At 57.1% G+C, this 12840-nt stretch overlaps 2 protein-coding genes across 9 annotated transcripts; one reads left to right on the forward strand and one right to left on the reverse strand.

Moving 5' to 3' along the window:
- Positions 1-190: 190 nt before the first annotated feature.
- SIMC1 (SUMO interacting motifs containing 1) lies at positions 191-8330 on the reverse strand. 8 transcript variants are annotated; one of them, XM_055718396.1, is made up of 11 exons: positions 8199-8330; positions 7235-7369; positions 5850-6593; positions 5390-5610; positions 4693-4762; positions 4113-4258; positions 3493-3672; positions 2869-2997; positions 1744-1900; positions 1579-1663; positions 191-650 (listed from the first exon to the last, which is right to left on the reverse strand). In XM_055718396.1, exons 1-11 carry the CDS (start codon positions 8265-8267, stop codon positions 430-432), a joined length of 2157 nt encoding a protein of 718 aa, XP_055574371.1. In that variant the 5' UTR covers positions 8268-8330; the 3' UTR covers positions 191-429. The 8 variants fall into 8 exon arrangements, with proteins under 8 accessions (XP_055574371.1, XP_055574370.1, XP_055574369.1 ...); XM_055718395.1 differs by having other exon boundaries at positions 191-665; XM_055718394.1 differs by having other exon boundaries at positions 3493-3690.
- Positions 8331-8363: 33 nt separating this feature from the next.
- Positions 8364-12013, forward strand: THOC3 (THO complex subunit 3). The gene is made up of 6 exons (XM_055718399.1): positions 8364-8605; positions 9017-9173; positions 10026-10230; positions 10581-10742; positions 10834-10934; positions 11264-12013. Exons 1-6 carry the CDS (start codon positions 8423-8425, stop codon positions 11425-11427), a joined length of 972 nt encoding a protein of 323 aa, XP_055574374.1. The 5' UTR covers positions 8364-8422; the 3' UTR covers positions 11428-12013.
- Positions 12014-12840: the final 827 nt, after the last annotated feature.

Genomic DNA, 12840 nt, shown 5'->3' on the forward strand with positions numbered 1-12840 from the left:
TTGGGGTTTTTTTTTGTGTTAAGGATTATAATATCATCCTTAATATTGAACAGGTATTTTGGCATTTTGTTTGCTGTGCAAACTGCTGTCAAGAGTTTGTGGCTGCATCAGTCTAATGTCCCAAGGTACAAGCTGATGGAGCTCTGCACTTCCTTTGGGCAGGGCTGGCACCAAGATGGAAGAGTCCCAATAAATACAAAAATAATTTATTTTTTAAAAAATGTACAAAGTACCTAATAAAACTAGGATGAGGCAAGTTTGAGAGGAAGTGCTGAGACCATGTAAACCAGACATTTTTCCAAAGAAATGTATAAACAAACCCACGTGATGCGTGACACCTGAGACTGCAGCAGGAGATGGGAGTTTTGATCCGGTTTTATAGAGGAAACATAAAATTCTTTGTGTCTCCTGCTGCAGTGGTGGTCTCAATCAGGTAGCAGTGACAATGAGGAACAACTCCCGAAGCATGCACAATTTCTCTGTGATCTGCAGGGGAAAAGGCTGCCCCAGGACCTGCTGCATTCGGCTGATGGAGTCCTCTATTTTCAGTTGGATGTCCAGATGGCTGATGTCATCACCATCCTGGAGCTTGGGCTTGGCTTTCTGAATGATCAAATCCATCCGTTCGTTGAGTGAGCTCCGCAAGTGCTCTGCAAGAGGAAATGCTGGTGGGGAGAGGCAATGTGTAATGGGCTGCCTGACCCGTACTGGGCAGACTGCAGCGTCCTGCAGGCAGCGCAGTGCTGTGGTGGAGGAACAGCTGGGAACTGTGCTCATCTTCTCATGGTTATCCTTGATGCTTCTGCACAAGACTAGCCTGGTGTAAGGAACTGTCCCCTCCCAGAGCTCAGTCTGCATCTGGAAAGAGCCCAAGAAGTGGGGACGGGGCAGGGCTTGTAGTATCCTTTTCTCCTGTGCTAGTGCCAGACTGAATAGCTGTCCAGCTGCAAAGGAGAGTCTCCAAAGAGCTTAACAACTGTAATCATCTAGGGCTTCAGGGAGAAAAAAACTCTATGCACATGTGATGGTGGGTTCCTAAGAGCCTTAACCCTAAGCTAAAGCAGCTGAAGTTGGAAAAAGACTTTAGGAATTTGAGGAGTTTTGTCCTGGGGTCAGAAATGCTGCTCCTTTCATGGCTACTGTGGGTGGTGCTCTCTGCCCAGTTTACTAAGTACGGAATATGTCCTGGCTTTACCATCTCTTTGCCTTCTGCTTTTCCTCCTAAACCACCCTATTCTTCCACTCACACTAAGTGTGTGCAACTTAGACAACAGTGGGTACAGAGCACCCCCTTGTGTACTTCCCAGTGCTGGAGTTGATCCTTTAGGAAGCAGACTATTTCTTAGAGGCTAAACTTGACAAAGCAATTTGGGTGCTCTGCTTGGGGCAACACGACTTCTTTACTCTGACTTCTGGGAATAATTACTAGCATGGATGGAGGCACATTATCTTTCTAAGACTCAGTGTCTTAGCTGTGAGCTCAAGAGTGATGAGAAGAGAGGAGAAAGAGTACTTTGGCTGTTCCACTGCAGCCTCTTGATGAGATTGTGTCTATTAAGGCCAGAACAGGCTACGTACCCAGTACCACATTTTGGTAGCTCTGGAGCAGCAAACTCAAGTACTGCAGCATCTCATCCCATCTTTGCCACGTTGCTGTATCATCCTATGACAGGATACAATATTTGGTTATTAGAAGAGGTTTTCTCAGGAGAAAACAAAACGAAGGGAGGTTGGACTTCATACCTCGTATTTCAGCAGCACAGAGAAGTGGTTCAGAAAATACAGGATCTTGGCCAGAGACAAGGGCAAGGTCGTGGGTACATCACAACTATGCTGGAACACAAGTTCTAGTAGTCTGCAGCGCAGGAGCTGGCTCTCCATGGTGTTAAAGAAAGCTTCCCTGGAAGACAAAAGGGAGACAGCACAGCTTGACCAGGAACAACTGCTCCAGTATGCTCCCGGTGTCCCATTGGTGCTGATCTGCTACAGATGTGGGGTGACTGCCAGGGCTGCCCAGCAGTGCACTGGAAGGAAAACCACCAGATGTGATAGGGAGACCTTTGTTCTGCAGCTTGGCCATGGGCATGTTTTTGTCCTTAGGCCTGACCCACGGCAATTTGGGGTCAGTATGGTCTGTCAAGCAAGCTTAGCTGCTTCACTTCACCCTGCCCAGCCGCCTGTGTAGAAGTTACCCATTCCTGCTGACTCGCAGGGAGCACAGCCAAGCAAGTGTGAAGTGGGGTCAGCAGCCAGATGGATCTAGGATATATCCTAGGAGCGATAGCTTGGTTAGATTCAGTTTGGCTTGATCAGACCTGGTGTGCTCAGAGACCCTGCTAAAAGGGTCTAAAAGAGCTGCCTGCTGGGGCTTGCCAACACAGGTTTGAAATGTCTGCAGGTCTGGTGCTCTCATGTCTACACTAGAGCCAGTCAGGCCCTTGTGCTTTGGCTTCAGATACTGCATTTCTTAGAGAAGCACACAAAACGCTGTCAAGGCAGAGCTGTAAGAACTGCATTGTATTTCTGATGAGCTACCCCATTGCTCCTGGGAATCAGTGATGTATTTACCAGTACCTGACTGTGCTGATGCAGAGTGCTGCATTTCAGACCCTCTTTACAGTTTTAAGGTCCTGCAACTTTTAAAAAGAGGGAGAATCATGTTCTTGGCAACACACCAGCTGAGTAGATGTATTCAACTGGTGATGTTTTATCTCCATGGGAGATACAGCCATACTCTTACTGGATGGGCCATAAATGAGCTTGTCTTTCTCTACCCTGTGGGACTTTATGCATCCAGACTTGGATGTAAATTGGGAGTAAGACTATTGCTCACACAGGCGGATGCTGCCTTGCACGTGTTTGTCTCACCTTTGGCTCCGCAGGGGAATATGCAGTATAAACGGGAATATCACATCTGCGATCTTACAGGAGCTGCAGTTGGGAGATTTGTCCACTTCCACTGCAATGGACAACATCCGCTGGAGCAGGAGCATCACCCTAGGTTAAAGACACAGTCAGCACTACGAGATACTACCCCTCGGCTTGCAAAGTAAAGCAGTGGGGATGGCACCTAGTTCAGCCTCATGCCTTGCAGTGAGGGACACAGGGGAATGTAGCAGGCTACATTTAGTGCCTCTTGATGGCTTTTGAATCTGAAGCTCTTTGAAGCAGAGCTAATCCCCAGGTGGGCCCTCGGGAGGTCTCGGCAGCTGTACTGAGTGGTGGTGGAGCAGCTTGGGACAGCCTGAGCTGTGGGCAAAAAGCTCCAGCCTTACGCTATGTGCAAGCGCAGGATGCTTACTGAGCTGATTTCCCACCAGGTAAGGAAGTCTCTTGCTCACCAAGTCTATGGACACCCCAAAGGAGAACCAGCAAAACTGGTCACAGGTACAGCCTGGCTCCCCTGACTTGAGAGACTCTGGCTTGGGCGCTGGCTTCCTGACTTGGGCCCCAGGATAATGCCAGCAGGTAGACAGGACTTCTGGGGCTTACTTCTGAGCGAAGAAAGTTGGTGGAGCCACCTCTGCCTGGTCAGTGCTGGCCAGCCATGGTGCAGATGAACTGTGTTCAGTCTTTGCTTCTGCTGAAGAGGATGTAGTTTCTTGCGGCTGCTCTTGTGCCTGGAAGAACCCAGCTCCTGTAACTGCTGCGACCAACCATTTGACCACCTCCCTGGGACAGAAACAGGAACTTCAGTGGGAATAAGCCCGGTCTTGCTGCATTATGACTAGGTAGACTTGGAGCTTGAAGAAAGACCCCAAGGATGAAGAATATATCCCACCTGCTTGGACAGGTTAGGGAGTAGTTCTACTGAGCAGCAGATTTACATGCTTGTCAACAGGACTGCCACCTCAGTCCTGTCCTGAGCAATGCAAATCCAATCTCATTCCTGGGAAAAGCCCACTAGGTTGTGGCTGGAAATGCCTTGCGCATCATCTCTGGTGGTTTGCTTCTGTAAACCTGCCGTGGTTCTTTATACTTGGGCCTTACAATTCCCTCTGGCTCCCAAGCTTGTTTCCTGGAAAGTCTGACCTGGAATCTTAACAACTGTTCCCTGAGCCCCTGCCTCTCAGCATCTGGTTCAGAATAAGGGAGGAGGAGGCATCCCTTACTTGATATTGTTGAAGCACGTGTCACACGAAAGCACTTTCTTGGCAATCGACTTCTGCAGCAGGCGCAACCTCAGGTTCTCCTGGAAGTCATCCTCCAGGGTCTGCACCACATACTGCAGGAAAAGGAGCCAGCCAGGGGGCTTCTCCTGAGGGCAGATGGAAATGGTATGAGCCTGGTGGAACCACAGGGTGAGTTGCTCCAGGGAATTCGGCTGTCTTGGGAATGGGCTGATGTACCTCATGACTAACTCCAGGAGGGTCTGCCTGGCTCAAGCAACGTCCTAAGGGCATTGCTGGACCTGTTCTACCATTGCACTACGGCTGTGACCCACAGAGGCTTTATCCTTTGCTGTGCCTTCTTCAGATGGGACAACCTGCCTACAGCTGTGCAGCAGGTAAGGGAGCACTGCAGGATACTCAACTGGTATTTACTGCCCTCAGTGACTGCAATAAAACTGCATGTTGGACTGGCCCATACTGTAGCAAAGCAGAGCCACGTGAGGCTCTGGGGCAACGCTTATCCTCAGGCGCCACGTTCTGGATGATCCCTGCCTGATGTGACACATGCGGTGCCAAATACCTGGTCTTCCATAATGTATTGCAGCAGCGTCCAGTCCCATCCCACTGTGGCGGTGTTGGCTGGATGGAGCCTGCAAGGACAGCACTGTCCATTTGTGCTGAACTGCCCAACCATCTGCCTGGAGGCACAGCAGCCCCCGGCCCTTCCCCAGCCCTTCCCACCCCCATTTGTTCAGGGACCTTCCCTGCCTTCTCCTCTCCAGCTTCACCCTCTCCCTTTCTCCTCCCATGACCACGTTCATTTTTTGTAAGCACCTGACTGGGGCTGTACTCCATGGAAAAGCCCAGGACTCTTGGGCCTGTGGCATCACCAAACATTGTGCCCCTCTATGGGAACCCTGAGGACAGTGGGGAAACTGCTCCAATCGCCTCCAGACAGCAGCCCCTGCTGCAGCCCAGGGAAGACATTTCTGCCATGTCACAGCAGTGAAGAAGGCGCTCTACGCTTCAGGAGGAAGGCAAACACGATCCTCTGTCACAGAGGGCTCCCCGGTGTCACAGGCTGTCCCTGACCCAGTCTCTGACAGCCAGGGGTGTGCCTGTGCTGATAACAGGAGGCAGGAGGATCATCCTGGGTTATAGGGGAAATAGCTCCCTGTTCTGTGGGTGATGACCACAGAGAATATAACCTTTATGCTGAGCAGGCCCCCAGGAGCACCTAGCCAGTCCCAGGGCACCACGGCAAAGGGAACACGTACATTTGGATCTTCATCAGCAGCATGTAGGTGTCCTTCAGGATCTCCTCTTCTTGAGGATCCAACAGGATCTGTCTGATCAGATGGGAGACGATTTCTTTGGGGGGACAGTGTTGGCGGGAGACGAAGTCACTCAGGAAATGCAAGGTGCCCTCCAGGAAGTTCTCCTCCATGGTGGTGTGCACCATGCTCAGCTTCCCGCTGGGGATGAGCTCAGGTTTCCACTGCGTACAAGGCAAGGCAATGGATAAAAGCCAGTTCCCCCCAACACAAAGGAACCCAGCTGTGATGTAGGCCCCACCGTGAAGGGAACTGCAATAACCAGAGATCCCAAATGCCTGGCAAAGCTCCCCTCAAAAGGGGAAGCAGAGCAGGAGCTGCCCCTGCTCCATCCTCTACCACAGGGGCTGCTCTGAGCAGGCTCCGGCTGGGCTTGGCAGCAGCTGCTCTAAACCCTGTTTACCTGCTGTGTTTCCCTGTCGGATGCTATGCCTTGGAGGAAGAGGTGCTGGACTCCACTCCTCCTGAAACACTGCAGTTTGTTCAGCCAGGCCTTGCTGTCAGCCTTGGTCCTGTCTGGCATCACTTGCTCGATTGCTTTGTGTGGTGATAAGTCACCTGCTCCCAGAAAAGGCCCCTGCGCCTTCCCTGGGGTTGTGGGGATGGCTGGGGCAGGGCTCAGTCTCGAGGGGAGCTCCCTTTGCTGGCACAGGTGGGGAGTCTCTTCCTCTGGGCCACCGGCTTTCCAGCTGCTGCTGCTGTCCAAGCTGGAGGGGGACAGAGACAGCAGGTCTGAGTCCAGCTGCATGCTAGCCAGGGAGCCCAAGTCACTGTTAAAAGTGGTAGTGCTGCAGTCCTTCTCCAGGCTGCAAGAGGAGCCGTGGTGGCTGGAGGTGATAGAGAGACAGCTCCATCTCTCTGTGCTTTCTGCTGTGTCCGTGATGGCACTGGGCTCTGCAGGAGAACTGTGCCAGGGTGCTGCTGGGCTCGGCCCCGCTGTTGCCTCTGTTTCTTGCGTGGTGGTGGAGCACAGCTGTGGGTGGGACATGTGTGCTGCCAGGGCAGCAGGCACCTGCTTGTGGTCCTGGTCAGCCCCGCCAGTGGTGTGTGGAGGGCTGCAAGTGTCCTCTGTCAGGTCAATGATGGTAAGAGTGCTCCAGGGCACCTGTTCTGTGCTTACATCCTCACAGGTCAGATCAATGATCTCCTGTAGGGACAGAGGGGACAGCACTGTCAGCGATGGCAGCCTCAGTCCTCCACTGCCAGGGACCTCTGCCATACCGGCACCGTTGCCCCAGCTCAGGAAGAGAAACCAGAGGCAAAGACCCCACCGCCTGGCCGAAGGGGACAGGGCAGCCTGCGGGGCAGTGGCACCGAGCTCTGGTGTCAACCTCCCCCAGTAACATGGCAGAGCCCCAGCCTGACCCAGGCTCTTCTTCCCTGCTCCTGGCAGAAAGAAACCCCCCTGCTCCCCCCAGGGCTCCTTATGGCAAACGCGTGCATCCTCCCCTCCAAACACCTCTCACATTATCCCAGAGTGAGCCTGGCTGCCTGCTCACCTCCCTCCCGGGATGGGGAAATGCCAGCCCTGCTGGGGTGCCCGGGGAGGGCACGGGGAATGCAGCGAGTGCTCCTGTCCCCCATCCCCAGGGGCTCCTGCTCAGCGCTGGCAGGAGCAGTGCAGGATCCAAACCTCAGCACCACCCCTGCAGCGTGACCTCACCCGCTACAGAGACAGAAGTGGTGGGCAACAGAGCTACCATCACATCTGTGGCACCAAGCCAGAGCTACAGCAGCCTTGAGACTCCGGGGATGGATTCCCACCCAGGACCTGCTGGACCACAGCACCTGGAGCTCCAGGGACCGGCCATCGGAGGGGCAGCAGGAGCAGGTGGGGGAGGCGGCTGTGCCCGCGCCGCTGGCAGGCGAGGCACGGCGCTTCCCCGGACCTGGACGTGCCTGGGAGGGGTCGGAGCCTGTCTGCTGTTGGAAAAAAAACCACCCTCAGCATCTCAAAGCGGGAACATGTTTTGCGGGCAGTTTAAACCCAGTTTTTTCCCCTGACTCAGACCTGCTGCCTTTCCCAAGGAGGGGCCGCAGGTGGCCTCGGGAAGAGGTGAAACCCAGCAGGCCCGGCGTGCTGCGGTGGAGCCGCGGAGGGACAGGGTGGCCGCGGCCCCCGCCAGCCCTGCCGCACCGGACACCGCGGAGCTGTCGGCGTCTGACCCCACACCGGGCCCGGGGCCTGCGGCAGCCGGTGGCGCAGTCAGCGCGCTGCCCCGTGCCCAGGGCCCTGCCTGGCCGCACCTCCCGCCCTGAGCCGCCGCCCCGGCCCGCTGTCCCCGCCTGCGGGGTGGCCCAGGTGACAGGACGGCGGCCGCCCCGCCACGGCCCGGGGCTAGAGCCGGCGGGGTGCCCGGGGGCTGAGCCCTGGAACGCGCCTGGAGGCGCGGCTGAGGGAACCGGGCCTCCCCATGGCTGCGGGCCGGGGCCTTCCCGGGGGGACGCGACCGAGGGGGCTGGGACCCCCGGGGTGACACGGCTGGGGACCGGGCCCCAGCTGGCGGGAGGTGGCCGAGGCCTGGGAGGCGGGGGAGGGGCGGTCCTCGGGGGATGCGAGGCCCGTGACCGAGGGGACCGGGCTCCCCGGGGACGCGCGGCGGGGCGCGCCTCTCCACGGCCCCTGACGCTTCCTGACCTCCCGCGGCTCCCGTCCCGCCCGCGGCGGAAGCGCCGCCATGTTTGTGAGGGGCAGCGGCGCCGCTGCGGCGGGAGGCCCGGCCCCGCCCCGCCCCACGGGCCGCCGACTCACCACGGGGAGCGGCGGCGGGCGGCTGCTCTCCGAGTCCGAGTCGCTAATGACGATGACGCTGTCGGCCATTTTGGCAGCGGGCGGCGGCTCCACCCCCCGCGGGCCGGCGGCGGCAGCGCTGGGGCCTCGGGCCAGGCCCGGCCGAGGCGGGCGGCGGAAGCTGCGTCAGCCGCGGCGGCGGGGCGGGGCGGCGGCGGGCCCGGTGACGGCGCGGCGCCGCCGCCATGGCGCTGTCGCCCTACGTGCAGGCCATGCAGGAGCTGTTCCGCGCCAACACGCGGAGCCGCGAGTTCCCGGCGCACGGCGCCAAGGTGCACTCGGTGGCCTGGAGCTGCTGCGGCCGCCGCCTCGCCTCCGGCTCCTTCGACAAGACCGCCAGCGTCTTCCTGCTGGAGAAGGACCGGCTGGTGAGCTCCTCCGGCACCGGGCGGGCGGGCCGCCGCCGGTGGGTACCGGACCCAGGGCCACCTGGTAGCGGGGCAGCCCGGCAGCCCTCGGGCCGGCACCGGTGGTTGGGGCCGGTACCGGGGACCCCGCCTGGGACGGGTGTCTCACACCGGGACTGGGCCCCGGTGGTGGGTTCCAGGCTTGGAAGCGGGTATGGGGTCCGTGCCGGGAGGGGGCCGGGGCCAGAGTCGGGGGCTGGAGCTGGTGCCCGGTTGGGGCGGCGGCAGGGTCCCTCTGGCCGTGGCGGGGGAGCGCGGCTGAAATAGCGCTGGGGCTATTGGGCTGTATGGGTGCAGCATACTGGGATCCGGGGCAGGAGCAGGAGCTGAGCCAGCCTCATCCTCCCATCAATGGCTGTCCTCTCCCTCCAGGTGAAGGAGAACAACTACCGAGGTCACGGGGACAGCGTGGATCAGCTCTGCTGGCATCCCAGCAACCCTGACCTCTTCGTCACAGCATCCGGGGACAAAACTATCCGCATCTGGGATGTCCGCACCACCAAGTGCATTGCCACTGTCAATACCAAAGGTGAGTCCCTGCTGTTGGGTCCCGGCAGAACTTCGGCTGCGCTGGACCTGTCTGCAGTGGTACTGTGCTTTGGATGTGTCTTGTGGGTATTGGCAATCGGGGCATCTTTGCTGACTGCTTTTATCTTTGCGTTGCATTCATCCATAAGGAGCAGCAGTGAACGTGAGGGCTGATTTACTCTGGGGTCAGGACTGGAGAAACTACTGAAATACAATGCTGGCTGTTAAAATGTCCTGTGTACTTGTCTCTCAAGTCTGTGGGCTGTGAGGCTGGAGACTGAGGAAAGGCACATCTGCAGAGAGGCATGGTAGAAGTAAAAGTCTGAACAGATTCAGGAAACAGTTACTTGAATTTGTGTACTGGTTAACTCTGATACCATCTCTGTTCTTGCAAATCTCCGATTTTGAGTTGCCAGGGCTGGAAATGGCATTGTAAGATAGCATAACTGCAATCTGCCTTGTTGCATCATAGGTATTTTTTGTGGGCTTCCACTTTTTCTGGATCTTGAGGATCACTGGATTCGGAGGATATTTGAGTGGACCTTGTTTGGTGGTTGCTCTGGTCCCATCTTGGCTGAAATGGGAAGGGCAGCGATGTAGTCTTGTTGGCTTGAAGCTGCAGTTCTGTTAAGTTTGATTGTCAAGAGCTATACATACTTGCTGGACAGCTACTGTATAGGGTTTGTGTGTTGGAGTGCAGACCTGGCAGTTTGTTTCCCGTTTGGGAGTGATTTGGAGTTAGTGGAGCAGGTTATGGCCTTAGATCAGGAATAAAAGCTGCCTGTCTGCTTAACTCATGGCTGTTGTGGATTGTTGTGTGGAAATGGGGCCTGCTGCTTTTCTGTCCCTCCAGGGGAGAACATCAACATCTGTTGGAGCCCTGATGGACAGACCATTGCAGTGGGGAACAAGGATGATGTGGTAACTTTCATTGATGCCAAGACGCATCGCTCCAAAGCTGAGGAACAGTTCAAGTTTGAGGTGAATGAGATCTCCTGGAACAATGATAATAACATGTTCTTCCTCACTAACGGGAATGGCTGCATCAACATTCTCAGGTAGGTGCCTGTGGTGGCTGGTGGGCAGGGTAGCTGGGCTGGCTGCCGCAGACATCAGTCTGCAAGTCCTTCTGCTGCTTTTGGGGAGCGCAAGTTCCCCACCCCAGTGATTCCCAACCCTTTGGTTGGAACACACTTGCCTGGAGCTGTGGTTGCCTCAGTTCTGGGCTGGGCTTCCCAAGAGTGACCCTGATGCTCTGCCTCGTTCACTCGGCACTCCAGGTTTCCAAGAGTGTGGCCTTGGACCAGTTGGTTTGCTTACAGTCCCGGTGTGCCTCATGCCAGCCCTGCTTGTAGACGAGCCCTATGCTTCTCTCACTGCTTCCTGCCCTCTCCCTTGATCTCTGCAGCTACCCAGAGCTGAAACCTATTCAGTCCATCAACGCCCATCCTTCAAACTGCATCTGCATCAAGTTTGATCCCATGGGGAAGTACTTTGCTACGGGCAGTGCTGACGCGTTAGTCAGCCTCTGGGATGTGGATGAACTGGTGTGTGTGAGGTGCTTCTCGAGGTAGGTGGTGCTGTCCAGAAGCTGTTTGCCTCCCCTCTCTAGTGAGGGTGAGGCAGGTGGCTCACCCGTGTGGTTCACTCTGTTGCTGCAGGCTTGACTGGCCTGTGCGGACACTGAGCTTTAGCCATGATGGCAAGATGCTGGCATCGGCATCAGAAGATCACTTCATTGACATTGCAGAGGTGGAGACAGGTAACAGTTTCCTTTTGGGAAACAGCAAGGGGGGAATGGGATGGAGAAGTGCTGGTGGAGCTGGGGTGGCGCTGGGGGAATCGGTCTGCTGCTGAAGAGCCTGGCTGCGTAGAGCAGAGCGCCGTGAGGGGGAGCCTCTGCCTCGTTGGTGTGTGGTAGACGTGCACGTCATGTCTGTGCCTTGTCGCCAGGTGATTAAAAGGCGCTGAAGCAGTGTTTGTTCCTCCTCTGCCTTGCGCGGGAGAGAAGAAGCAGGTGCTTGGCTCTGGGGCAGCGTGCAGCGGAGGGCCAGAGGCTCTCCAGGCTGACGTGGCCCCTTTTCCATGCAGGAGAGAAGCTCTGGGAGGTGCAGTGTGAGTCCCCCACCTTCACAGTGGCCTGGCACCCGAAGAGGCCGCTGCTGGCCTTCGCCTGTGACGACAAAGATGGCAAATACGACAGCAGCCGGGAGGCAGGCACCGTCAAGCTCTTTGGGCTCCCCAATGACTCCTAATGAAACCGTGCCGGGGGAGGCAATGCCTGCCTGCTCTCACGGGGATGGGAGAGTGCTTAGTTAGTGTAGGTTGGGGTGAGGAGATTGCCCCCCTCCTTGCCTGGTTGGCAGTGCTGCCACCTTTGGCTCAGCTCTGTGTGTACTGCTCTCGGGAACATTTGTAAAAAAGCAGCTTGTGTGCTGGGGAAGACAGGGGGGATGCTAGCAGGGCCCCCTTCGCCACCCAAGGGCTGCCGCCTCCTGTCTGGGGTGTGGGGGGCTTGTTCCACAGGCAAGTGGCCAAAGAAAGTCAGTCACTGAAGGTGACTGCTGAGGACCCTCCTTGTGAGAGAAGCTCTGCTCTGGCCAGGCTCCCCAGCAGTGATAAGCCGTGACTGTCCCCTTGCCCCCAGCGGCCTGCTGGTATGGGCGGCCCTGGGAGCAAAGCCTGCCCCTTCCCTTACCAGTGTCCCTTCCTTGCACTGGGGCAGTAAGGGGAGGGTAAGGGAATGCAAGTTAGGGGATGTTTCCCCAGCTGGGGCATTTATTTTTTTTTTGTACATGTGGTGGTTTTTTCTAATTTTGATAAATCCTCTTCCATAACGAAGGTGCCTGTGGCTGCTTTGGGGGCAGAAGTAGGGGAGAAAGCGGGTGCTGAGCTGCTGTCCTGGGAGCTCCTCTCCCTTCCCCTTGGCCGTGGCAAGGCCCTGACTAAGGGGTCTGTGTTGTGGGGCTGCCCCCGCTGTCCCCGCTGTCCCTGTCTCCTGTCCTGCGCTGTCACCCCGCCAGGGGGCGCTGCGCCCCCACACTGGGGACAGGCGACAGCAAGGACACTGCACAGAGGATGGGGACAGCCGCAGGGACCTGTCCCAGTCCTGTAACCCTGCTCCTTCTGGCAGCATCCTGGATGGATGGAGCAGGGCCGAGGCCCCAGAAGAAGATGCTGCCTGTTCCATGCCACGGTCACCAGCCCTGGGCAGAGCCCTTCCCTGTACCCCTGCCAGGGGTGACAAGGAGTGCCTGCCCCATCCCTGCTCCCTAGGAGAGCTGTGGGGCTGTCTTCCCACCTGTGCCCTGTGCCAGCACGCTGGGTCGCAGGGGAGACGGTTGCTGCAGAGGAGGTGCAGGCACAGCCTGCCTGTGATGGAGACCTTGCCTGCAAGATCTCTATCATTTCCTACCCTAATATTTTCTTCTGACACGAGCTTTTCCAGGTGGCTGCTCTGCTGATGCCGCCTGGGTAACGCCTGAGCTGTTTGCTGGTAAATGATGGCAAATCAGTCGAAGCTGAGGCTGCCTCCGGACAGAGGCTGTGCCACATCTGAGCACTGCCAGGGGCCCTGCCTTGCTGGGGGGCATGAGGTGCCCGATTGCCCAGGCCCTGCCCGTAGCCTTGTGCCCGTGACCCACAAGAAACAGCCCTTGTACCCCAGG

Source organism: Falco cherrug, chromosome 8, assembly GCF_023634085.1.
Source record: "Falco cherrug isolate bFalChe1 chromosome 8, bFalChe1.pri, whole genome shotgun sequence".
In the NCBI taxonomy this organism is placed as follows: domain Eukaryota; kingdom Metazoa; phylum Chordata; class Aves; order Falconiformes; family Falconidae; genus Falco; species Falco cherrug.

Excerpts from the sequence above, each read along its gene's own strand:
- SIMC1 (XM_055718392.1), bottom strand. The coding sequence starts at position 8,267 with ATGGCCGACAGCGTCATCGTCATTAGCGACTCGGACTCGGAGAGCAGC. Across the intron at positions 7,370-8,198 it reads GCCCGCCGCCGCTCCCCGTG|CAGACAGGCTCCGACCCCTC; the intron begins GTGAGTCGGCGG and ends TTTTTCCAACAG. Across the intron at positions 2,998-3,492 it reads CCAACTTTCTTCGCTCAGAA|GGTGATGCTCCTGCTCCAGC; the intron begins GTAAGCCCCAGA and ends TCTTTAACCTAG.
- THOC3 (XM_055718399.1), top strand. The coding sequence starts at position 8,423 with ATGGCGCTGTCGCCCTACGTGCAGGCCATGCAGGAGCTGTTCCGCGCC. Across the intron at positions 10,231-10,580 it reads GGCTGCATCAACATTCTCAG|CTACCCAGAGCTGAAACCTA; the intron begins GTAGGTGCCTGT and ends TGATCTCTGCAG. Across the intron at positions 10,935-11,263 it reads CATTGCAGAGGTGGAGACAG|GAGAGAAGCTCTGGGAGGTG; the intron begins GTAACAGTTTCC and ends TTTTCCATGCAG.